At 44.0% G+C, this 27,500-nt stretch overlaps 1 protein-coding gene across 1 annotated transcript in view; it reads right to left on the reverse strand.

Annotated features, from left to right (window-relative positions):
• LOC147031427 (cofilin-2-like) overlaps window positions 1–27,500 on the reverse strand; it is a 56,424-nt gene that overhangs the window by 6,699 nt on the left and 22,225 nt on the right. Inside the window, exon 2 of the mRNA XM_085862946.1 lies at window positions 10,182–10,471. Coding sequence (XP_085719072.1) covers window positions 10,182–10,471 — 290 coding nt within the window. The remainder of the gene's footprint in view (window positions 1–10,181; window positions 10,472–27,500) is intronic.

The following is a 27,500-nucleotide window of genomic DNA, read 5'->3' on the forward strand; positions in this document are numbered from 1 at the left end:
GGTAGCGTTCTGGGCCCTGTTCTTTTTCTGTTTTTCATCAATGATCTCTCGGACTCTCTGGAAAATCCTCTATTTCTCTTTGCCGACGACTCCACCCTCTGCCGTACCATCTGTCATCACTCAGACCGGCAAGAAGCAGCTTCTTCGCTCACTGCAGATCTGGATAAAATCACAAACTGGTCCAACACGTGGAACATGTCTTTCAATCCAGACAAATCTCACACTCTCACTATGTCTCTTCGAAAGGACCGTTTACAAAACCCCCCCATCCACTTTCTCAACAATCCTCTGGAAGAAGTCTTTTCTTTCAAGCTTCTAGGTCTCACTATTTGCCATGACCTTTCCTGGGAAAGTCACATTTCCAAACTCGCCTCAAAAGCCAGTCGCCGACTGGGAATCCTCCGTCGTGCTAAGTCCTTCCTCGGCCCTCTTGAGCTCCTGACCACTTACAAAGCTTTTGTCCGTAGCCTGATGGAGTACTGCTCTCCCCTCTGGGCTGGTGCTCCTGCCTCCCACCTTTCTCGGCTTCACGCTGTCGAAACCAGGGCATTTAAAATCATCGGCATCTCCCGCAATGAAGCTGAGTCTTTGGGCCTCTCACTCAATCACCGCAGGTTGGTCGATGGTCTTTCTGTCTTCTACCGACTCCTCTCCAGCCTTGCCCCCCCCTGCTCTCTCTGCGATTTGTCCCCACCACATTTCCACAGGGCGCTCAAGGTCCGCCAACAACCCCCTTCTGGTAAAACTACCAAAATCACGAATCACTGCTCATCTTCACTCTTTCATTCCTCTTTTTTCCCGCCTTTGGAATAAACTTCCTCACTCTATTCTTTCCCATTCTTCCCTCCAGGCTTTCAAAACAGCTGTTCACCACCACCACCTCTTATCTTCCCCCATCCAAATCCTCGATCTTTTCTACCCCCGATAATCCACCCAAGCCCACTTCCTTCATTTCTCCTGCTTTCCTTCATGAAAGTCCCTGAAATGTCCATCTTCTCTTCGCCATGTTCCCCGTCCCATCCCCATCCCTCTCTCTTCCACAGTTCACCTAATGTGTCTGTTCCCCACTGTTTTGTCCCTTCCACTCCCACCCCTCTTGTCTCATGCCTCCTTGCTGTGAGTTGTGCGTTAGCTCTCATACGAGCCTCGACCAAGGTATACAAAAAAAGAAGAAAGAAAAAAAAAAAAAAAAAAAAAAAAAAAAGCATGCTCACATTTTGACGCACGACGACTTCTACCTTGGTCAGCTGAGACCGGATTACTCTCCCTCCTGAATGATCTGCGAGGTACCCTTGTCTCATTGTTAAGCAAGGCATCATGATAAGCAACGCTCTTTGTCCGTTTTTCTGTCAATGCCCGATTAATTCTTTCTTTGCTTGAGATTATTTTGATCGATTTGAACCTACCTATTTTCACCACAAAGGAAGAAAAAGTTCTTCCGTTTATTTATTTTTTTCCTTATGAATAAATTCCTTGTTGACGTTCCAACCTGTCCGTGCTTGTCCTTTCCTTCCATTGATCCAGCATCGTCTGAACCTAGATAGACTGGGAGGTAATTGCCGTACGAATTGACCTGTCAGAGTCGGCGTGCACCAGCGGTAAACGCTCGGCCGCCCTAATTAAGATCTAATCAAGATAAGATTGATGATCACCAATAAAATTGGTGCATTGCCGAGGGCACGCTCCCTGTTCAGGCAACGTGACCTCGAGTTAAACGACAAATTAGATGATGGACATTGGAACTCGTGCTTAACTGATTGGCGTTCGTGGTTGTAAAGCAACCCACCGTACCACAAAGTTAATTGCGAGCGGTGGCCCCAGGTGCGGCTCTTCCGAGGAGAAACTGGGATTAAACCCCCTCATAATACTCGGTACCCATGGCCATAATATACATGCAAGCAATATGCATGTTTGCTTAATGTACATAACCAAGGTTATTTTTTATTTTCCAGAGCTATTGAGGCAGCAGTCTATTGTGAATACACCACCCAAATAAAGGGAAGTGTTCAAAAACACGTTTCATGCTTGGGACAAGATCACCCATAGGGTGGGTTAACTGCTGTGGTATTAATAATTATAAAGATAACATGACCCCCTCGCTGTTCCCGTAAGTGGCGGATGCTTGCGATCACGGTCCATGATGAATAATAACTGGAGCGGCACTCAGTTACTGCCAGGTGCCAGGCTGAACAGTTTACATTTAGTGTCTGACTGATGAGCCGGATCTGCATCCGGACTTCAACGAAAATCAAAGCAGCTTGTTCGCGTCACCGAACCAACTTGTCCAAAACTTTTTGAAATATGAAATACAAAATTTTTGGCCCCATCTCTCAATGGTGGAAAAAAAAAAAAAAAAAAAAAAAAAAAAAAAATCACTGGGGTGGAAAAAAAATAAAAATAAAAAATAAATCTTGTAACCAGCTCCAGACCTTCACCAAAATCCAATTCTTCCTGGTCACACACTGTTCAGATCAAATTGTCTAATTCTGTCCAAGCTGTTGTGTTATTTGCCACTTTTTGAGCTGTCTTGTTGAAGAATAAAACAGATGGGGTGAAAACAACCTTCCACTTTCGGTGACGGAATTCATGACAATGTTGAAAATGACTAATAATGGCAATGATGTTAACCATAATGGTACATCGTAATAGTACCCAAGTACAACTAATTATTTACCATCGGAACACAAGTACAGCAAGTCTTAATTACATATTGGAATGCAAGCATGTCCATCAATTACGTACGAATGAAACACGAGTACGTCTTGATTATGGTTCATTGGGATTCGAGCATGTCTAATTACATGCAATTGAAATGGGAGAAAATCTTAATTACATATCGTTGGACTGTGACTACAACTATTAATTGCGTGCTATGGCAATGTACCTTTTAGACCTTTAATTTATTTGCCACACAAAAGTCATGCGAGGATCTGCAATCTGATTGCTTTTTCTCATCTTCATTATAAAAAAATTGGGGAAAATAAAAACCATAATAATTAATGACACAAATAAGTGTACATTCCTCGCTATACTAACTAGATGCATTCCACAAAAGTAGCGTGTACAGCGAAAAAGATTTTCCCATTAACGGTTATAAATCAAAGATTTGTTCCTGCACTGCTGTCAGGGGAGGTCACTGATTAAGATTTAAAAAATAAAAATAAAAAATACCAAAAAAAAACATGCCTGCGTCAACTTCGTCAGCGGACACAATTAAAAAATTAAATAAAAAAGTTTAGTGCCACCGACAGATTTTTATGGATGTAAATTTACAATACAATAGTATTGTATTGTATTCATACCCTTCGCTTTACAATGGAATAATGACCTTCCAATCATGCTTGAGAGCAAATCAGCTTCCCCTTCCATTCTCACGGTCACAGCACATACACCATGAGATGTGTGGTGGGAAAAAAATGCCCACAAGCTAAAATATGGCGGATAGTGAAAAGTGGTCGTTACTTTATTGTGGATTTGTGAAAATCCATTAACCCGGAGAGTTTATAGCTAGGAGTGCCTGCACACAAGATTAAGCCTGTGTCCACAACACCATCAACACCTCACACCGCTCCTTCTCTGACCCCAATGAAACCGAGTCTGGAGCCTGATGGATTTAATGTGGTGCTGGTCCTCATCGACCCGTCCAAAAGTAAAAAGCCAGTGTCTTGCTTCACCTTGTGAGTCAAATCGCCTCAACACGACTTCAATTGCCGTGTCGCCCTCGGCGTGCGCTCAACCTCTGCTCTCGCCTCTCCAAAGAATGCATCTCGTGCCGACACACTGATCACAGCTCTCCCAAAATACACAAGCCAACTCCTCCTTCCCCCAAAGATGTGCAAACTCCTCCTTTTTGACCTCAATCACACAATTATATCATCCTATAAAGTAGTCAGAAGCCTCCCACCATGCACCAGCCCACCTTCCTCTTTTATCACGCCGATATATCATCCTATAAAGTAGTCAGAAGCCTCCCACCATGCACCAGCCCACCTTCCTCTTTTATCACGCCGATATATATTGTTGCAGACCGGGCGTCGGCTGCGAGCACGACCGCCAGATGGAGCAGCAAGGTCGACTCCACCGAGGAGCCGGAATTTAGATCGTACCTTTCCGGAGAACGCCGGAAAGTACGAGTCCCCTATCGGACCGTGAAGCGTCAATATTTCGACCAAGTGGTACAAGGTTATTTGCCAATTTTCAAAATACCTAAAACTCCACGTGGCGATTTACCGAGTCTTCACACCCTCGATGGCACCCGAAAGGAACGAGCCGCTCGCGTACTCGAACCGCGTGTGACCCGAGCAGACGGCCACCAAAGTCCAGTCGGTCCAAATGTCCCCCCTTACGGCCGCACCAACGGCCTTGCTATTTCTCAAACACGTACCATGTCAAACCAATAAAAGAAACACAAAAACGAACTGATACATTTAACACATGGGTTTATTCATAATGGGGAAAAGGAGGGAAGCCCGCAAGAGGGCAGTTATCCGACTAAGGAGATGCACGTATGTACAGCAAGACACTTAACAATTCATTACTTAGCAGACTGGCGCGCGCACGCACGCACACACACACACACACACACACACACACACACACACACACACACACACACACACACACACACACACACACACACACACACACACACACACACACACACACACACACACACACACACACACACACACACACACACACACACACACACACACACACACACACACACACACACACACACACACACACACACACACACACACACACACACACACACACACACACACACACACACACACACACACACACACACACACACACACACACACACACACGACCCAAAGTGGTCTTGATTGAGGCCTCCAGCTCAGAGAAAGGGCGAGCTGAAGATCAGAACCTGCCTCGGACCTGTCCACCTCGTGGTCTTCGCGCTGATTCGAACCGGGCACCGGCAAGAGGAGAGCCGAATCCCGATCAGCCTCCTCAGCTTCGCTCGGTGCTCGTCCTGGCAACCAAACCTCTCCTCTGTATCCTTCAGAGAGACGGCGCCTACCCCTTGCGGCTCTGGTGGTGGATGGTGTCTGAATCTCGAGCTCCTGATCATGAGGACGACGAGGAGGAGGAAGAGGACACAAGAGAGCTCGGTCCAAACACACCGTACCCTTATTTACCCTGTCTCAAGGTGGGGGGGCACCTCCACCCTCCCTTACTGGACGGTTTTGGCACGCAGAATCGCTCATCGCCCTGTCACTGGGCAAAACGAGCAGCAAGTCCCTTGATTGGCTCGGGGGCGTGGTGACGTCACGCGGACCACCTTCCTTACCGTCGCGAGGCTCCTCCTCGAACTCCGCCCACCGAACAGCCAGAGGAACTGTATCCTGCGTGGGATCCGACCACCGAACAGCCAGAGGAACTGTATTGGTTCATGTTGGTGGTGTAAAAATAAAAGACAACCCTGACTATCAAAATAACTTCACAGCGCATTTACATTTAATCACCCATTAGACACGGGAAAGGGAACTACAGTGGGGAGAACAAGTATTTGACACACTGGCGATTTTGCAGGTTTTCCCACTTACAAAGCACGTAGAGGTCTGTAATTTGTATCATAGGTACACTTCAACTGTGAAAGACGGAATCTAAAACAAAAATCCTGAAAATCACATTGTATGATTTTTAAATAATTAATTTGCATTTTATTGCATGAAATAAGTATTTGATCACCTACCAACCAGTAAGAATTCCAGCTCTCACAGACCTGTTAGTTTTGTATTAAAGAAGCCCTCCCATTCTCCGCTCATTAACTGTATTAACTGCACCAGTTTGAACTCGTTATCTGCATAAAAGACAGCTGTCCACAATCAATCAGACTCCAATCTCTCCACAATGGGCAAGACCAGAGAGCTGTCTAAGGACATCAGGGACAAAATTGTAGACTTGCACAAGGCTGGGATGGGCTACAGGACAATAGGCAAGCAGCTTGGTGAGAAGGCAACAACTGTTGGCGCAATTATTAGAAAATGGAAGAAGTTGAAGATAACAGTCAATCTCCCTCGGTCTGTGGCTCCATGCAAGATCTCACCTCATGGAGCCTCAATGATCATGAGAAAGGTGAGGGATCAGCCCAGAACTACACGGCAGGACCTGGTCAATGACCGAAAGAGAGCTGGGACCATAGTATCAAAGAAAACCATAAGTAACACACTACGCCATCATGGATTAAAATCCTGCAGTGCAGGCAAGGTCCCTCTGCTCAAGCCAGCACATGTCCAGGCCCATCTGAAGTTTGCCAATGACCATCTGGATGATCCAGAGGAGGAATGGGAGAAGGTCATGTGGTCTGATGAGACCAAAATAGAGCTTTTTGGTTTAAATTCCACTCGCCGTGTTTGGAGGAAGAAGAAGGATGAGCACAACCCCAAAACACCATCCCAACCATGAAGCATAGAGGTGGAAACATCATTCTTTGGGGATGATTTTCTGCAAAGGGGACAGGACTACTGCACCGTATTGAGGGGAGGATGGATTGGGCCATGTATCGCGAGATCTTGGCCAACAACCTCCTTCCCTCAACAAGAGCATTGAAGATGGGGCGTGGCTGGGTCTTCCAGCATGACAATGACCCGGAACACAGCCAGGGCAACTAAGGAGTAGCTCCGTAAGAAGCATCTCAAGGTCCTGGAGTGGCCTCACCAGTCTCCAGACCTGAACCCAATCGAAAATCTTTGGAGGGAGCTGAAAGTCTGTGTTGCCCAGTGACAGCCCCAAAACCTGAAGGATCTGGAGAAGATCTGTCTGGAGGAGTGGGCCAAAATCCCTGCTGCAGTCTGTGCAAACCTGGTTCAGAACTACAGGAAACATCTGATCTCTGTAATTGCAAACAAAGGTTTCTGTACCAAATATTAAGTTCTGTTTTTCTGATGTATCAAATACTTATTTCATGCAATAAAATGCAAATTAATTATTTAAAAATCATACAATGTGATTTTCAGGATTTTTGTTTTAGATTCCGTCTTTCACAGTTGAAGTGTACCTATGATAAAAATTACAGACCTCTACGTGCTTTGGAAGTGGGAAAACCTGCAAAATCGGTAGTGTATCAAATACTTGTTCTCCCCACTGTATCTATCCACATTTACTTATCGATATAACTGAGCTATAGGTCCTGTATGTTGAGTGCAGTAAATTTTCAGATAACAATATATCCTCTGCCTCTGGGTCGTGGCCTGCTCGCACCAAACCCGGGAAGGCGGGGCTTCTCCTGCTCAGCTAGCTTCTGACATCACGGCCATCAATGGTCCTTCGCGGGTGTGACTTCGCTTGTCAACCTTTGAAGGCAGAGCTTTCTGCCCGTTTGTTGTGGTTTTAGGGACACCTTACAGACTTTTATTGCTGATCTTGAAATAGAAAAACATAGGGAAAATAAATAATGTAAATAAAATCAGAGGGCAATCACATACCAAGGAATTTATTCTTACTCCCTAGGCTAATTAACACCACACCACCCCTCATGTGGAGACACGCAACACTTAAGCTCAGAGGTTCTCTCCCTACTCACATTAAGATGCCTCCTACTTGTCCACAGTCCAAGCAACTCTACACAATGCTATCTATATTCCCTATTAGATTCTTCCATCTACCCCCACAATTGAAACAATATTTACTGACAGACTGATGTTCCCAACATGGCTGAAGTCTGATCAACTACCGTGGGAGCATTTTACACAATTGCATTAACGGTCTGGAGGAACAGGGCTGCACACTCCATGTGGATAAAATGAATCTGCATGGAGGAACAGCACACCAATAGCCCTGGCACATCAACATCTGTGTAGCCCTGGCACTCCACCAAATATCAACCTTTATTTGGAGCCCAACACACGTTCATGGCCAGAGAGCGAAAACAAAACCCGCACCACCTTGTTAATCTTGGAGCTCTGTCGCATGGCCAGGTACATGGGTGAATGCGGTCATTTTCAGCTTTGGAGCCTCGTGTGGTGGGGCTACTTCTTGGGGAGGCGTCTGTGCACCAATGGAAGGGCTGGGAAAAACCTACCGGAGGGTCTTCTCCCGGGTGCGAGACGACCACTTCTGAGCAAGGAGGGTACAGACCTGAACAGCAGCACGAGGGGGAAAGGAACGCCGAGTGGGCAGGATGCCAGACCGATAAATAAACACACATGCAAATTTAAGCCAGTTCCTCACGTTCTGGCTCGCCTGTCTAAAGTCTTATCCGCTGTGGATGCACACCTCTTCACTCATCTGCATTGCATTTGCACTTCACTCAAGCACCGGAGACACCCCTAATTTTCTTCCCTCCCTATTCCTAGCTGGTAATCAACCAGCCTCCATAGAGGAGGGTCCATGAAGGCTGGCTGGAGACTAGACTACAGGCTGGTAATCAACCCTATATAATTTTGGATTTGATTCCTGGTTCAAATCAGGAAAGATTCCAACCAGGTAATTTTGTCTTCCACCCAAGCCTGAAACCGATTGTCTGGGATGAATTTGGATGGTCGATTGGGGTTACAATTATGCAATGGATGCAGGTGTTTAGCATCCATTACACCAACATGCCATGCACCTTGCCACTCTGCTGTCTTGTTAGACATCAGGATTACAACACCGAATCAGCGTGGTTGTCCCACTTTGCACGGCATTGTGGTGGATAGACCAGTGACCCGACCCAGGGCGACCAAATCAGTTGAGCACCAAGGCCGCAGCTCGCCAGGAATGGTACCAGACAAATGGGAAGTACTTCTCTTCGTGTGTGTGTGTGTGTGTGTGTGTGTGTGTGTGTGTGTGTGTGTGTGTGTGTGTGTGTGTGTGTGTGTGTGTGTGTGTGTGTGTGTGTGTGTGTGTGTGTGTGTGTGTGTGTGTGTGTGTGTGTGTGTGTGTGTGTGTGTGTGCACCTGTCCTCGCTTAAGTTAAGATTGTACAAGAATTATATCAGGATAACTCTGCTCTGTGTGCTTTTGTAAATTGCTGCACCTCTCATTTCTTCCTATTCCTGCTGGACAACAACAAACATTCACTGTGCCACACATCTTTCCTCGCCTGCTCTTTAATAAATCCTTTGCAGAAATGTTCCCAGCTCATTTTTGTCTGTTCTTTCATCGATCCAGCATGGCCCGTATCCTAACTTAGCCGGGACTTTATTCCCAATGATCCGTTCCTTTTAGCCGGTACGTCCTTGGCAGTGTCGCTCGGCTGCATCTGATCCGGTTCAGACAAGGCGTACCGAGGGTGTGCCCCCCGGTAATTAGATCACCCGAATAACCCATAGACGGAAGGAACCTAGGTCACGTGGTTGAGTTATTGGCGTTCACGGGCGGTTAGTGACCCGCCACTTCACGGAATCATCAGTGTGCCACGGCATGCAATTCCGGGGAGTCTGGTGGGGACCCGAGATAGCTTCCCCCTGGTGGTCTTCTCACCCGACCCCCGGCCTGCAACAATATATAATAATTTGTGAACACCCTGGTATCGCCAAGGCTTGAACAGGTGAGTGTACTATACCCTCGATCGATCAAACAGTTCTGGAGATTTTAAAAGATTTATTCATTAAAATAATCATAGCTGCCAAACCATGTAACCTATGATGTCATAGTGGAGAACTTGTTCCTCATGGATAGGAAATGTTAAAGGTTTTTAGTCCAAAAAAAAAAAAAAAAAAAAAAAAAACGCTGCCAAAGCATGAGTGATCCCCCCCGCCCCACATGTAAAATTTAGCTAGAGATGACGCTCAATTTTCATACTGTTCAGGTATCGTGTTCGACATGTGATGTCAAAACAAAGACACCAATGTCATCAAAAAATAAATAATAATAAAAATAATAATAATGATAATTTTAAAAAGATGACATTTCCCATGCCAAGTTTCAATTTTTTTCATGGTGCGGTTTCAGATAGAGGTGCAAAGATTTTCCTTTTTTCAAATATGGCTGCAACATGACATGATGATGATCATTAAAACATTCTACATGGAGTCACACTGATGGTGAAAAGTGTGTCGATCGGTTAAGTGGTTGCAGAGAAAAAGGAGAAAATTGGCACGGATGGACAACCCAAAAACAATGCCTCGAGAGACTTCGTCAGCTGAAGCAAAAATGAAAAATAATGACAATGAGACGAAACATTTGCACACATTCCCTATAAAGTACCAACCACACCCAACTTACCACAGGATAAGTACAAGATCCTGCTTTTTGGTCACAGATGTCTCATATTCCACGTCGTACAAGATGTAGCAGCAGGGTTGTTGGCGCAAAATATCCGTTAAAGATTTATGAGCATCTTGCACTGCTGTGCCGATGTCGTCCACATTGATACAGTTTTTACGATTAATCCTTACTTCATTTTCTTGGATCTCAAACATGACTGCCTTCTGCCTATCAACTGCATTCTTTGTGGTGTGCATCTTCATCTTCTGGAAGCACGTTAAAACTTCACCATGAACTGTTACACCAGACTGCAGGAGGGTGGAGGATGGACACAATATGTTATTAACTTCATTGAGAAAATAAATGACATCAAATAAAAGCCCTAGATGAACCTCAATTTTCATAATGATTGGATAAAGCATTTAATACATGCAATTATGAAGTCGTAACAAAGCCAATTGAGATTTTTAAAATAAAAATAAAAAACAAATTAAAAAAAAACACTTCCTTCCCATGGAGTGTTTGCAAAGTTTCAATTTTTTCCATGGAGCGGTTTCAGAGATAGAGATCCAAAGTTTTTCCTTTTCCCAAACATGGCTGTTACACCACGTGACCCAAGAGGTCAATTATTAAAACATTCTACATGAGTAGTCACACCTATGATGAAAATTGTCAATCAGATAAGTCAGTGGAGGCATACAAATCAATTGCTAACCGAAAGATATATAAAGCAAGCAGGAAGAACAAAATAAAGTGACCCACTCCTTCCAACCCACACATGGAACTAGAAATTGCAAGTTAGGTGGTTGAGCAAACCAAAAAAAAAAAAAAAAAAAATGCCAGGAGCAGAGCAAATTAACCCAGGATTCACCTGATGAAGGATATAATTAAATAAGGCCATTAATTATCTTCAAAAGGGATGTTTTAATTACCCCAAACACCCAATTTTCACTCTTGCACTTCCTTGGAGTTCCCCTCGTATGTATGCAAAGGTTCACGATATGAGTTATGGCGGAGACACATGCACACACAATCATAACAGAAGTTTGCACGAGTCAAACCTGATATTCGCAGGGGATACCTTCCTGAAAAATAATAGGGATAAGTTCTTAGCAGTTCGTGATTCAAAAGTTGGGATGGGGGGGAGGGGGGACACATCCCACTGAAAACCACGAATACGCGAAGTACAGGGCCACAAATTGCAGGCCGTCCACATGATTAGGTTCATGAAAAATGCTTACAAATAAAACAGCAGGTACTCTTTCCAATTTTTATTGCAAATATGGTAAAGTAAATATGATGCAAACTTTTGATAACTAGTACGTGCCCGTAAAAAATAAATAAATAAAAAATTAATGAATAAATATTCAAACCGCGAGCAACAAACATCCACGCAGGCCGTTTCTTCACTCTCGTGTGCCCGCACGTGCGTGGCCTGGAAGTTGGCATATTATTCGCAGTTACGATTATTCGCAATTTAGTTTTAATACCCAATTATTCAATTAGCGCCAAAGTATTTTACCTTTTCGCAATGACGCGGCAAGGAAAAACAAAAAGAAGAGAAGAGAGAAAAAAATTTACTTCCTGGTTTGGAGCACACCAGCACTCTGATGTTACCGAAATTTATGCACCGTCTAATATGAAAACGATCATAACTTGGGGCATCGTGTTGATCTATAAATGCGCATAAGAAATCAAGAAATTATTAGAATACACGAAGTCATCACTCTCCGGAAGTCCGTACGTTGTAACCTGTAATGGCGAATGCGGCTGAGCTTCCCTTCCCCATCGGCCACGCCCACGCAACGTGTCTTGTCATTGGTTTGGTAAATAAATGGCCATAACTTGGGAAGCACTTGTCCGATTAATATCAAACCTTGAAAAAGCACATCCTCAGGTCCCCAGCAATATATCTGGCAAGTTTCAATGAGATCGGACCAGTGGTTGTCGAAAAACAGCAGTCACGCGCACGCGCACACGCACACGCACACGCACACGCACGGAATTATAGATAGATGATAACGATGATCAATGACGACAATTTTAAAATGACAGATCAATATTCAGAGCGCTCGTCAATATCAATATGGCCACCATACCACGTGACTTACGTCAAAATTTTCAAAGTATAAACTTCAGGTGGAGAGTTATTAAGTTTCATTGAATTTCATCAAAGCATTGTTTTCATTTTATGACATTTCAAAAATGGGTCATTTTCAACTTTGGGGGGCACTGGGGTCCAATACAGACAGTATAAATATATTGGGAGTCCCCTGTTTATGTGCTATCTAAATTTGTCATTAAATATTTTCAACTCTCATTTGCATATTTAATGAAGCAAATCGGCATCATTTTAAATCATGTGAATTATGTAACGATTTCAACCAAATTAACATTCCCATGGAACAATGCAAATGTGTGCAAAAGTTTGAGGCTGTCGTGTTATCCGTTCTGGATAAAATCCAATATGGCCGCCATACCACGTGACCTACGTCATCAAAATTTTCAAAGTATAAACATCAAGTGGAGAGTTAAGGTGTTAAGTTTCATTGAATTTCATCAAAGCATTGTTTTCATTTAACGACATTTCAAAAATGGGTGATTTTAAACTTTGGGGGGCTCTGGGGCCTCACTGGGGTCAAGTCCAGGCATGGTGTCAACATATTTGGAGTCCCCTGTTTATGTCCTATCTAAATGTCATTAAATTTTTTCAACTCTCATTTGCATATTTTGCATATTTAATGAGGTGAATCTGCATCATTTAAAATCATATAAATTAAATAACGATTTTGACCAAATTAACAACTTAACATTCCCATGGAATATCGGACATGTGTGCAAAAGCTTGAGGCTGTTGGATTATCCCTTCTGGAGATGTTTTTAGGTTTTGGAGAATATCCAATATGGCCACCATACCACGTGACTTACGTCAAAATTTTCAAAGTATAAACTTCAGGTGGAGAGTTATTAAGGTGTTAAGTTTCATTGAATTTCATCAAAGCATTGTTTTCATTTTATGACATTTCAAAAATGGGTCATTTTCAACTTTGGGGGGCACTGGGGTCCAATACAGACAGTATAAATATATTGGGAGTCCCCTGTTTATGTGCTATCTAAATTTGTCATTAAATATTTTCAACTCTCATTTGCTTATTTTGCATATTTAATGAAGCAAATCGGCATCATTTTAAATCATGTGAATTATGTAACGATTTCGACCAAATTAACATTCCCATGGAACAATGCAAACGTGTGCAAAAGTTTGAGGCTGTCGTGTTATCCGTTCTGGATAAAATCCAATATGGCCGCCATACCACGTGACCTACGTCATCAAATGTTTCATAGTATAAACTTCAGGTGGTGAGTAATTATCCTGTTAAGTTTCGTTCAATTTCATCCAACAGTTTTCCCTCCAGATCCGCCACAAAATCGGTCAGTAGAACATAAAAACGCCTTTAATAATAATAATAATAATACGAACGATTTCAATAGAGCTTCAGCCATGCTTGAAGCCCTAATAATAATAATAATAATAATAATAATAATAATAATATGAACGATTTCAATACAGCTTCAGCCATGCTTGAAGCCCTAATTAATGAATAATAGTAAAACCAGAGTTGGTGTCAAAGCCACCCTGTTTATACATTTGTCGTTTTTGAAAGACTAGTCTAATAATTAATATTGTGATGTCCACGGGACTTGAAGAGTCCCGCCAACGTAGAATGAGCCGAAACGATGGAGGCGGTTTATTTATTTATAACCCAAAGATAGCGGTTCTAATCGCTCTACTGCAAACGGGACGAGGAAGGTGGCACGAGTCGCTTTTCACCGAGTTGATGACGTTTATTTCTCTAACCAGAAATAACAAGACTCGGCAAGAAGAGGGATCCGGGGCGATTCGACGGGATGGTGGTGTGGGTTCGGGCGTGGGGAGAACACAAACAATTCCAATGGATGTACAAATCTCAAACCCTCTAAGGCGCCAGGTACACACACACACACACACACACACACACACACACACACACACACACACACACACACACACACACACACACACACACACACACACACACACATCGTAGCTAGTCCTGGTGGTCTGGCTGGCCCGTGGTGTGGACGCAACAGTCCCTGGATTGGCGTCGGACGAGCTGGCGTTGCGCTCGTCAGGGGCAGGAGACACCGCGGTGCTGTCGACCTCCTGGTCCTGGCCCAAGTCCGCTCACAGCCGCCAGGGAACCAGCTCTGGCGCCAAGCTGCGAGCAGGAGAGGGAGGCAGGTCCGCCCGCCGTTCGACCCCGTACCCCCGCCGCCAACCAAGGTGAGGAACGAGGCTCAGGAAGGCCTCGAGACACGGTCAAAACCAGGATCGAAAACAGCCCAACAAAAAGCACGCTCTCAGCACAACAACCTCCACCCCAAAAAACGGTCTTTCTGTCCCGATCTTCTTCCTCTTCACCTTTACCCGAACAGAGCCTTTTTATCCTCCCGTCCTCGTCACTTCCAATCGAGCCGTTTTATTGGCCCTGCGCCGTCGCCTTCCGCCAATCATGATCACGGGGTGGAGCCACCCGCAGCACTGTCCTGTGACGTCACGGCAGGCCTCCAGAGAATACTAAAAGGGGTTTACGCAGACACACTTACCCTATCCCGTATCCCTATCTAATTACGTGACAATTATCATTTCCCCCTTGAAGAAATGGACATTTACTAGACAACTTATCACCACTGAATTGCTACTTATTACATCGAGATCCTGGTAAACTCGAACAGCATGGCATACCTAATTACCCTTTGAATGCATACCCCCCCCCCCCCCCTCAAACGTAACAATATTTTTAATAAAGCATTGCAAGTGAAGTCTGATCCAAATAATTTTAAAGCAATATATGTAAATTGTAATCAACAAGAGCGCAAGTGAGCACAATATACGCCCGAGCAAGAAGGTATATACAGAATTGTGCTACTACATGGAAAACAGCAACCACCTTAGATGACGAACATACGTCGCGACACACCGTCTCCAGTCTGTACCTCTTCTTCTTCTTTCGGTTAGGGGTCGCCACAGCGGATCATCCGTATGATCCGCATAGTGATTTTGGCACAGGTTTTACGCCGGATGCCCTTGCTGATGCAATCCTGGTCGCCTCTTACGACACAGGGACACGGTACACCTATTTTAACCGGGAATACACCAGGCCTCCACAGTCTGTACCTATGTACCAAATATGAAATGTGAAAGTTGAAAACTTTGGGAGTTAGAGTGCAGACAGGAACGGATGGAAAACAGCATCCTGGTTGCCATGGCAACCACTTTAGATGACGAATGTTGTCACGACACCGTCTCCACAGTCTGTACCTATGTACTAAATATGAAACGTGAAAGTTGAAAACTTTGGGAGTTAGAGTGCGGACAGACGACCGGTATCACATAATACGCCCCGATATATCGGGCGTATAAAAAAAAATAGTGGTAGATAAAAACATTAGAAAGGAAAAAAATAACTTGCACCAAAAACTTTAACATTTTCACGCTGACGCCGGGGGTATCGCTATAGCTCTGTTCTTCGAACAGGCGAGCTGAAAATAAAGAAACGTTATCGGTCAGGGTCAGGTGTCTGATCAAAGCGGGACATCTTGAATAAACAAATAAAGGTTATTAAAGAGTGTTGTCATTAAATAAAATAAAGGTGTCATTTAGAGTTGCATAACACTGGAAAAACCTCTCCCCCATAATGCTTAGACACCCCCCCCCATGCCTTAGGTAACTTTTGAAAGGCCCCTAAACAATGGGGTAAACTTCCGATTCGATCGTTGGAATAATCTTTATCTTAATCTCTGCAATCTTGAAAACAGTCTTCCATTTCAATTTCTCTCATTCTTTCACGTCTTCAATGTGCCTTTTATTTCAATCGAATTATATTGTTATTGGGAACACTTTAGAACCTTAATCATCTTGTTTCAATTCAGTTATCCATTTTAAACACTGTGGAACACAAACTGACTCGAGACATCAAATAACTTGCAATTTATCACTATTTTGGCTGAAGTTACCAAAAGTGCCACACGCGCATCCCAACAGCGGGGGTAAACCATTGTCAGTTCGTGAAAGTCTCATCCCGCATGGAGAATACACATTCCCACAGCAAGATAAAGCAATTTCCTCAGTTGGTCTGTCAGTCAAAAAATAAAAGCATTTTGAATAGCACTATTCAATCTGAAGATAAATTAATAAGCATTATGCCCAAACTATCTGATGAAGCATTAGAAGAACAAGGGACTTGTGACTGCGAAGGAATGATGAGCTCAACTTGCTGAAACTCCTGAAGAAGCTGAAAAACGCAAGTCGAAAGTGAGACCACATGGCACATGTACGTACAACCGAGACCCATGCAAATACTGAAATACGAAGGTCTAAAGTGAGAGTATGGCACATGCACGTGTTATCAAAATCAGATATAAAATACTTTCAGTTGAAGAAGCCACTCTGATTTTCCAATCTAAAAATCAAGTGGGGTCCAATTTTACCTTGCACAATATGTCATCAACATATGTACAGAACATCAGTCGTTTAGTTTGATAAAACAAAATATCAAGTCATCAGATGAAGAGAAATCTAGTCTTTAAAGATGAATTAATGTGCAATGTAAATGATCACTTCTGATCTGCAAAAAAAATATCAATCATTGAAATGGAGTCAGGCACCTGCACAAGCACATGCCAATGGTCCACACTCGAAGGATGTTCCACAAGAACTAAAGGATCTACAACCATGAGAGCGTTACCTCAGTCAGAGAATCCCATTCATGAAAATGGTGGGGCGACAAAGCCATCCATGGACTTGCTGTCAATATTCCAACCAAATTGTATCATTTGTGCTCACTGCCACCTCGACTCCCAGAAGATGCTCATATACTTCCAATGAAGCCGAAAAGAAAGTTCGTCCACAGAGGAAACTACTTGTATGACTACCTCCGGCCACAAAAAAGTGATGTCTGCCTTGCTATGGTTGAAACAAAATAACCCATACTACAAAGATGTCTGTGTGAAAACTGGGGAAATGAGTGGAGTGAATGACAATTATAGGAGGCATTGATCAACATACCAACTGAACAACCAAATTCCAAAGACTTTGCTGATGGTCATGGCAGAACTTCAAATTCTTCAAACCCCCTCGCCGGTGCAAATTGTAAATTCAGATCAGTGAGAACAGTTACCATGAATACCCTTGCTGCAGTTTGGATTTTCTGTGTATGATGTACCATCAGATGGCAACTGCTGTTTCTCTGCAATCATCAGTGGCTTGAAGACCACCGGCATCCAGGAAATTCGCGCTGAAACTGCCACAACAGTTGGTTCATTATTTTTTTTATGATCCACTGACAATTCTCCTCACAACATGAACTTTCTATCTGGTCCTGCTGGTGGTGACTTATTCAATAAATATAGCCATGATGCAGCAGAATCAGATGTTGATCACTCCATTGCTTCAATTAGGAATCCCCGGATCCATCAAACAGAGATGTGGAATAGATATGTCAATCAGCTTGATGAGGGTGCCTGACCATGCAACTCTTCATGGCTTGGCAGATCTGTTGGAAATTGGAATAAATATCCTCACCATACTTAATCCAGATATGATGACAATAGTGAACCCCATTAACAATCAAAACAGATAGTCCACATGTTGTGGTTGGCCTTATTGATCAAATTCACTATGCTGCATTGGAAAAAGTGTATCTGGTGCATAAATGTTCCAACAACAAATGGACATGCTCAAGATGTTGAACCAGTATCAACAATTGAAGAGGCAGAGGACCAGACAGCATTTGAAGCAGTTAGCAATCGGGGACTTCTATACGGAACCTATCTGCAGCCTGAGACTCCTTTCGATACCGATGATTTCTTTTGTATCGCCCCAGGAGAAAACCAACATCCCACAGCATTTCGAACAGATACCAACTTCAAAATCTTGTCAAATTCTGACAAATACCCATATGGAAACAATCGTTTTCCGCATCACGTGGAAAATGACTAAGCATTCGTAAATTCTTCAATCAAAGAATACTGGATGCAGAGAGACACTTTGCCAAGGATGTTGAATATTTGCTGGCTGCACTATGTGGTGGAGGCTAACGAAACAAGTGCGTAACGACTCCCAAGTAGCAATGCGTCAGACCTGAGGTATGATATTCCAGGGACAGAAAGCGACTGCCAGTGTACAGAAAAATGCAGAGAATTTAAGAACCATGATACGCACTGATGCTACCATTAAATTATTGAAGAATGTCCAAGGATCACCGGCATACTGGCAACATGTACTGTATGATGTTCTGGCCATGATGCGGCAGTTCGGAAATGCAACCTGGTTTTTCACTGTCAGCAGCAAACATGCAGTGGCCAGAAATCATAGAGCATTGCTCGTCAACTTGGCAATATATACAGCAATGAAAAAAAATTGCAGCAATGCCTTTGGAGGAAAAGTTTAGGTAGTGGCAAACTGATCCAGTTTCCACAGCCTGACAATTCCAATACCACCTTGACACATTCTTCCATGAACTTGTGTGGAAAGGCTAGCCTATTAGGTGAGGTCAGTGATTACTTCATTCGGATTGAATTCCAGGCCCGATGGTCTCCACATGCACATATCTGGGTGAAGAATGCACCACACATTGGCACAAATACCTATAAGGAAATCTGTCAATGTATTGAGAGATATCAAACATGTGAAGTCATGGAAGAGTCAACCAGACTTCAAAGCCGTGTGCATTCTGCCGCCTGCAGGCACAATGGTAGTTGGAGATGCCGTTTTCCTCATGCCCTGAGCCTGGAAGCACTTATTGCATGCCCACTATATTGTTACGAATCTGGCAGCCATGAGCACTCAACATTCAGGTCCCCGTAGCTGTTATTTCGTTAAGTAATGTGGATAGATAACTCCCTTTCCCCTATGTCTAATGGGAATTAAGTGAACGTGCGCTGCAAAGTTGTTTTATAGTCAGGTCTTTAAATCTTTAGATCCGACAAACCAACCACCCTGCCACTGAACTAGCGCATTCCCATTCATGACTCCTCCACTGAACTAGCGCTTTACAGCGTGTTCCCATTCACAACTCCACTGAACTAGCGCTTTACCAGGCTCCCCCCTTGCTATCCAATCAGGAGTGAACAGCACATCAACACACCTGATCCCTGCCCAACCAAGCGTGGACAGAGCGTCTGACACAGAGGCTCCGCCCCGCTCAGGGAGCGGATAAAAGACCAGGCTCCCTTTGGAGGTGTTTGTTCGGGTTGATGTTCGTGTTGGCGTCAGAGCCTGATGATAATCACTTGCTTCACCTGCCTCATCGCCTCCTCGCCTGTTTTTGCCGTCTGGATCGTGCTGGTGTCTGCCGCTCCACTCCTGGTGCCTTCGTCCTTGACGCCACGGATATTCAGATAACTCTGCCCTTAAGTGCTTCCCGCCCCGCTATTATTGTAATAAATTTCCCTATTGTTGAATGTCCCAGCTCGTTCTCTGTCATTTTCTTTATTGGCTCAGCACGGTGCGTGGCAAAATAGCGAGGCAGTAAATTGTTTATTCAGACCGACGGGCCTCGGTAAGCATCCGCTCGGGTTACACACGGTTCGGGCACGGTAACGGCTTGTTCCGCTCGAAGTCCGTCGAGGGTGTGAATTCTCCGGTAGCTTTGCCGTGTGGGTAATTAGGTATATTGAAGTTTGGCAATTAACCCTACCCCACGCGGTCGACTTATTGGCGATTCATGGTCCTGTAAGGGACCCGTGCCTTGCGGACTTATCCGAGGGTCACGACCTAAATTCCGGTGTGTTCAGTGGAGCAGACTACTGCTCCCTCTAGCAGTCGTGCTCGCCACCGATACCTGGCCCCACAACAATATTACGTGAGCCCAATGTTGATGTCCGAAAATATCTCCAACACAAAAAAAAATTAAAAAAAGTTATTTGGAAAAGTCAAACAAGTACAGATTGACGGTGAGACCCCAGATACCACACCACCCAAGGTCTACTAAAAAAAGCTGGTGTTGAAAATCAATCAGTACACACAGGCTCTCTAATCATCGAAAAGAGGCACGCATATCATACTCAAGCAAAAACCACATTCAAAGTGGATCAACAGTGACAACCTGGATGCCTTGTGAGCATGACACGTAAACATGGACTTGCAGTATATTGTTGATCCCTATGCATGTATCCAATATGTAACCAGCTACATGATGAAAAGTGAACGAGAAATGAGTGAGCTTTTATGTAAAGTAGCCAAAGAAACTCAGATGTCAGACTTCAACTACAAAAACTTGGATCAACATTTCTAAACCAGAGAGAAGTCAGTACCCCAGAGGCTTCATTCCACCTATGTTCTCTTCCATTGAAGCAGTCAAGCAGACAGGTGATATTAATCAACACCAATCCAAAAGAAAGGCGCATTCGCATGATGAAGCCAATGTCAGCCGTACAGGAAATGGATGAACATTCTGAAGACCTGTTTTTTTAGTGGGCTGACTGATAGGGATGTAGTACGACCAAACAACTTGGATGGAATGTGCCTTGTTACCTTTGCTGCTAATTATTGTGCAGATGCCCAAGATCAACCTGACAATGACCACCAGCCTGACCTCAACATGGAACATCAACACCATATACACAAAGCTGAGAATCACTCTTAAAAATGGTTTGGGCCAAATGCATGAGCGTCAGAAAGAATGTCATTCGATTTCACAAGGAAAAGGAAGAAGGCGAGTCCAAGTATAGAAACCTGTTGATGCTTTATTGGTGATGGAAAAATGAACACGACTGAAAAGGAAATTTATGATACCTACCAAGCCCACTACAATGAAGTTCAGGATGCCATTCAGTTAAACGAGCAAATGTATCCACACAATGCCAATATCATTGAAGAAGCACTTAAACATCTGGAAGACTTTGGTCCCCCCATTCATGCCTGGGATCTGTTGGCACCTGGGACTGAACAGCAACAAGGAGATCAAGAGGAAGAAGGCAACTTCCAAGAACGACAAGTTGATCCATTGGATATTGCAAACAATCCTGATCTTGATGACCATTGTCAACCTTGACTAAAATGATGAGCTTCATGCCCGGTACACTGCTGAAGCAAGCAAAACGTTACTGACCCCACATGAGTAGAGCCATGATGAGGCAACTCAGCCCCCAACAGAAACAAATCCTTACTAATCACCAAAAGTGGTGCAAAGAAACAATAATGGCACTGAAATTTGATAAACTCGCACCAACCTACAGATCGTTCACAAGTGGCCCTGCCGGAACTGGAAAAAAGCCACATTAAACTCATCCATGACACCAAGCAACTCCTCAGACTGTCAGGCCATTTCAAGCCTGATGACATGCTCAGCCTACTCACCGCTTTCACTGGGACAGCTGCATTCAACAGATGGAATGACGCTGCACTCAACCTTCCTCCTTGGTGCAGGTGCCAAACAACACACCTACCAGCCTTTGGATTCAGAGAAGCCCAACACGCTCCACTCAAGTTTAGGGAAACTGAAACTACTTATAATCAAAGTATCCACGGTTGGTGCAGACTTACTGTGTAAAATCCATCGGCGCCTGGAAGAAATTATGAACACATCTGGTGACACGCTTTGTGAAGTCAGCATTTTAGCCATTGGTGATTTTTATCAGCTCCAACCTATTGGTCAGAACTTTGTGTTTGGTCTCCCATCAGATGATTATGCAAAACTGCATGGCTCTCTCTGGCAGGAAAACTTCCTTATGGTAGAGCTCACTGAAACCATGAGACAACAGGGAGACCGACAATTTGCTTAACCATGTGCGCACTGCTTCATGCACCAAGGAAGAGATTACACTGCTTGAGTCTCGTGCAGCAAATGCTAAGGATCCTGACAATCCACACGATGCACTGAATGTGTTTCGGAGCAACACCAAAGTGGATGAGCATAATCTGAAGCATCTCAATGAATTGAGTCAACACAGCAGAAATTAAAGCAGTGGATTAAGCAAAGTAGTCCATGAGCCGAGAAGGAAATTGGTAAAATCTTAAGGGACCAGAAAAGTGATACGACTGATTGAAAACACAAATGTAGATAACAAAACAGCATGATGGACCTTTCAGTAGAGTGGCTCAAAGTAATCATCTCCAATTTTCTGTTTTAGACCATTAATCGCTCGGACAGCGCTTTTGCAGACAAGATTTAAGGGTGTGTGGTCAGTTTGTGCCACATCATATAGAGCATCCCCACATACCATTGGAAAGCAGACTTAATTTCCTCTCCATTGGTATTGTTACGTTTGAGGGGGGGGTATGCATTCAAAGGGTAATTAGGATGTTTAATTAGGTATGCCATGCTGTTCGAGTTTACCAGGATCTCGATGTAATAAGTAGCAATTCAGTGGTGATAAGTTGTCTAGTAAATGTTCATTTCTTCAAGGGGGGAAATGATAATTGTCACGCAATTAGATAGGGACACGGGATAGGGTAAGGGTGTCTGCGTAAACCCCTTTTTGGTATTCTCTGGAGACTGGCAGTGACGTCACAGGACAGTGCAGCGGATGGCTCCGCCCCGTGATCACAATTGGCAGAAGGCGACGGCGGTGGGCCAATAAACGGCTCGATTGGAAGTGACGAGGACAGGAGGATAAAAAGGTTCTGTTCGGGGTTGAAAAGGAAGAGGAAGAAGATCGGGACAAAAACGATCGTGTTTTTTTGGTGGGGAGGCTGTTGCGTGGAGAGCATCCTTGTTGTTGTGCTGATTCGATAGTGTTCTTCATCGTGTCTTGGAGCCTTGCTGAGCCTCATGCCTCACCTTGGTTGGCTCTGGGGTTCTGCTGACTCGGAGCATGGGGTCGAACGGCGGGCAGACCTGCCTCCCTCTCCTGCTCGCAACTTGGCGCCAGAACTGGTTCCCTGGCGGCTGAGCGGACTTGGGCCAAGACCAGGAGGTCGACAGCACCACGGTTTCTCCTGCCCCCCTGACGAGAGCAAGGCCAGCTCATCCGACGCCGATCCAGGGACAGTTGCGTCCACACCATGGTCCAGCCTGACCACCAGAAATAGCTACGTGTGGTGTGTGTGGTGTGTGTGGTGTGTGTGGTGTGTGTGGTGTGTGTGGTGTGTGTGGTGTGTGTGGTGTGTGTGGTGTGTGTGGTGTGTCTGGTGCGTGTGGTGTGTTTGGAGTGTGTGGTGTGTGTGGTGTGTGTGGTGTGTGTGGTGTGTGTGGTGTGTGTGGTGTGTGTGGTGTGTGTGGTGTGTGTGGTGTGTGTGTGTGTGTGTGTGGCGCCTTAGAGGGTTTGAGATCTGTATATTCATTGGAATTGTCTGTTTTTCCCCACGACCGATCCCACACCTGGTCAATAGTAAAAACGAATAAACATCATCAACTCGGTGAAAAGCGACTCGTGCCACCTTCCTCGTCCCGTTTGCGGGAGAGCGATTGGAACCGCCATCTTTGGGTTAAATAAATAAACCGCCTCCATCGTTTCGGCTCATTCTACGTTGGCGGGACTGTTCAAGTCCCGTGGACGTCACAGTATATTATGTCACTACAGGTTAAATGATAAGCATTTTATAGGCTCAACATGCTTCGCTAAATAATCACACAAGGCAAATTTGAGAGCAAAAACGGTCATTAAAAGTATACTTGTTCATAAATCACATGGATATAGCCAATGTTATTTCTTCTACATAGAGTGATATCTTAATATTATTTCAGGATGTCTGGCAGCTTTCTGTGATAATTATTGGACAAGTTATCGCATTTTTCATGTTAAAACCCCTTGTGTAGAGCGCTTTTGTGCATCGACTCTTAGGCCATAATACCTGGCCTTTATCCGAGTAGAGGGAAGGAAGCTAGGTTCTACATTTGGCTGCTATCCGAAGTATCATTCCTTGGTGCTTTGCATATGACAGGCTGAACTATGCCAAGTATCTACCAGTCTATTACTGCCAAATGACAAGGCTCTCCGAGACGCACCCAGAGGTTCATCAGCACATGTGAGGTTTCTCAGTACAATTAGGTGCAACCAATACATTTGTTAGACTTCCTGTTGACCAAACCATTGAAGAAACAGTCAACAAGGACACACAGACAGCCAGAGGCACAAAGGGATTCAGCTTGAAGCCTGCTGCTGTTAGCAGGTACTATGTCACAGCAGAATATAGAAGTACTGTACCTGTCTTAAACAAATGAGGCTGATGATAGATGGTAGCTGCAGCAAAAGAATGGTTCACACAGATTTGTCAGCTTCAAGAATGCGAAAGGATGAGACTGATGTTGACAGTTTGGTTTATCTGATTGAAGACACCTGGACAAACCCATTCAGTCAAAATCCTTCAGAGCTGATTAGCATCTCAACTGGTGCTGGTGTGTCCCCAAAAGTTGCCAATGATGTTTTGAGTGCTCACAAGAAAGGGGATGCAGCATATACAGATTATCAAATACAGCGTATTGAAGGACGAGAAAAACCATTCTTTGACAGATTGCCAAAGATGCAGTTGAAGACATTTGATAATGCCCACAAAAGGATCAGCAGAAAACTACCTAACAAGGAGCAAGTCCTCAAAAGTGACAATAAACTGTTTTGACAGATGATACTCGTAGCTTCCAGCAGAAAGTTAAACATGAATGATGTACTGAAACACCCCCTCGGCCCCCTTCCTTCGTCCTTGGCCAACTATGATGGTACTACGAAGAAAACCAACAAAGCAGCCCTTGCCAGAAAGCTTGAAAGTAAGGTCTCTGCTGCAGAAAATGTCCCACATCCCTCAGAGTGTATCATTGATGGCATGAGTATTGTACAGAAGCTGAAAGGGGAGAATCTCACTTTTGATGAAGTGGCTGATATGCTTCTTTCAGCTGTGCTGAATACATCAGCAAGTAGCAACAGGGTTGATGTAGTATTCGACATCTACAAACAGATATCTATAAAAGATGCAGAAAGGGCCCTGAGGTCGACTGATGGAGGTATCTGCTTCACAAACATAACACCTGGTCACTGAATACACCAATGGAGGAGTCTTCTGTCTTGTGACATCAGCAAGACGAAGCTGATCAAATTCGTCACAGAGCAATGGGGAACAGAGCCCGACAGAATAAGACTTAAAGACAAGGTCCTTTATGTCACATGTGAGTATATCTGCACCAAGATCACCCGTGAGGCTGGAGTTGAAGTTGACGAGCTCCATTCATCTCAAGAGGAAGCAGACAAATGCTTGCTACTACACTGTAAGCATGCATCGTCAAGTTTCCGTGAATTCTGTGATAGCTTCAGAAGACACAGACATCATAATGCTATGTCTGGCTTTTCATGATGACAGACTGTAATCTGTTCATCCGATGTGGATCATCAACCCGCACCAGACTTGTTGACATAACAAAAGATGCTAGTGCTCTCCAGCAGAAACATCTGTAAAGCTTTATTGGGATTGCATTCCTACAAAGCGCTTTCAGTATCCGTGGAAAGGTGACAGGACTCAAACTCATCAACAATCCAAGGTTTCAGACAGCTTTTAGTGACTTGGGGAAAGACTGGACACTACAGGATGATCTCTTCCATTTGCTTGAGGAATTCACTTGCAAGCTGTACATGTCTCAAACTGAAATCACAGAAGTTAACGAGATGCGGTTTCAGTTGTTCCATGCCAAGAATGGTGATATCCAGTCAGGACAACTCCCTCCTTTGTCAGGATTGTTTGAAGCTTCATGCTTCCAGAACACGTTACCAAGCAGCCATTTGGCACCACAGTCTTAAATAACTCTACGTGTACCCAGTCCACTTGATTGTAATGGTTGGGTATTGGATGACGATTGGAAAACGCCATTGAGTGGATGTCTGGTGCCCCAGCTCCTGATGTTGTTCTGGAATTTTTATCCTGCAAGTTAATAAAACTTGGTATCCTTTTGATTTTGCAGTTTGGAAGTAAAATGCATGATTTATGATATGGATGAGATTTAAATTTCCTTTCAAATAAAGTGCATTACATTTGAGTAATGACACCACCAAATCATAAAAGTGATAAAATTAGCACATTTTGTGGATATATCCCTGCTGCACATAAAGCTGTGTAAAATGCTTGAGCTACTCTACTCAGATGTCTATCATGCATTTTTGTGTTCGATACATCAACCTAACAGAAAATCACAACAAACCTTGGTCCCTCAAGATGGTACCAATTGGCCAGAAATGGCCCTCCAGCTCATGGACTAAAGGACAGGCACACTGGTAAGCTGAATTGAACAGCTCCCAAGAAGACATTAGATTGTGATGCGAAGAATCATAAGAATAGCAATTGGAACCAAAATAATGCTCATTGTGAACAATGACGGAGTAGATGGTCTGGTGAATGGTACATGTGGAAAATTGATCAGTATCGAGACCACTAATGGCAATGTTGATGCTATTCTCAGAGTTTGACAATGAACGTGCAAGCCAAAAATCTGCAGCCAGAAGCAAGTTCCATCAACATCCTCATGCAGTCCCCATCAGACATGAAACATTTGCTGTGGGTAAAGGCCGTGAACACGTTCAGATGACTCGGAGGCAGTTTCCAATCACACTGCTGGGCCGACAGCGTCCACAAAGTACAAAGCAAAACACTTGATGCAATTGTGGCATCGATGCAAATAAAGAAAAAAAATAAATAAATAAATAAATAAATAAATAAAAGGGTGCAGAGGAGGCCAAGTGTACATTGCCTTCAGCAGGGTAAAAACACTACAAGGCCTGTTCATCAGCGATTTTGATGCCACTGGAATCCAGGCCAACCCCAAAGTGACTGCGTAACTGCAGCGACTCTCAACACAAACTCCCATGTGGCGCTGACTTCAGGGGTTCTGACCAACCTCAGACTTTTATCTCTCAACCACCTACCTGACTTGAAAGCAACGAAAGAACTACAACACACAGACATATATTGCTTTGTTGAAACATTTCTCACACCAAAACATGTCCTGCAAAAAGATAGCCTTCTGCAACCAAACATGGCATCACTTCGACAAGATCGAACCCCTGCCAACAGGATAAAAAAAGGTGGCATTATGATCATGGCGAAAGAATGTTTACAACCATAAAGAAAGCGACAGCCTTCACCTATCAAAGGCATAGAGTATCGATTAACCAGTGTCACCGTTCAGACTCACCCTTTGAACAATCTGGTTTTCTATAAAAGACCAACTACCAGTAATGGATCTTTCATGGAAGGACTTCAGGTGCTCCTCGATTGTGTTGACTTAACAGGACCAACACTTATCTGTGGAGATTTTAACATTGATCTTCTGTCCATTAAAAATGCAAAAACAACAAACAAACAAACAACAAACA

This window comes from Eptatretus burgeri, chromosome 2 (assembly GCF_056783735.1).
Source record: "Eptatretus burgeri isolate ZD-2024b chromosome 2, Ebu_testis_v1, whole genome shotgun sequence".
NCBI lineage: Eukaryota > Metazoa > Chordata > Myxini > Myxiniformes > Myxinidae > Eptatretus > Eptatretus burgeri.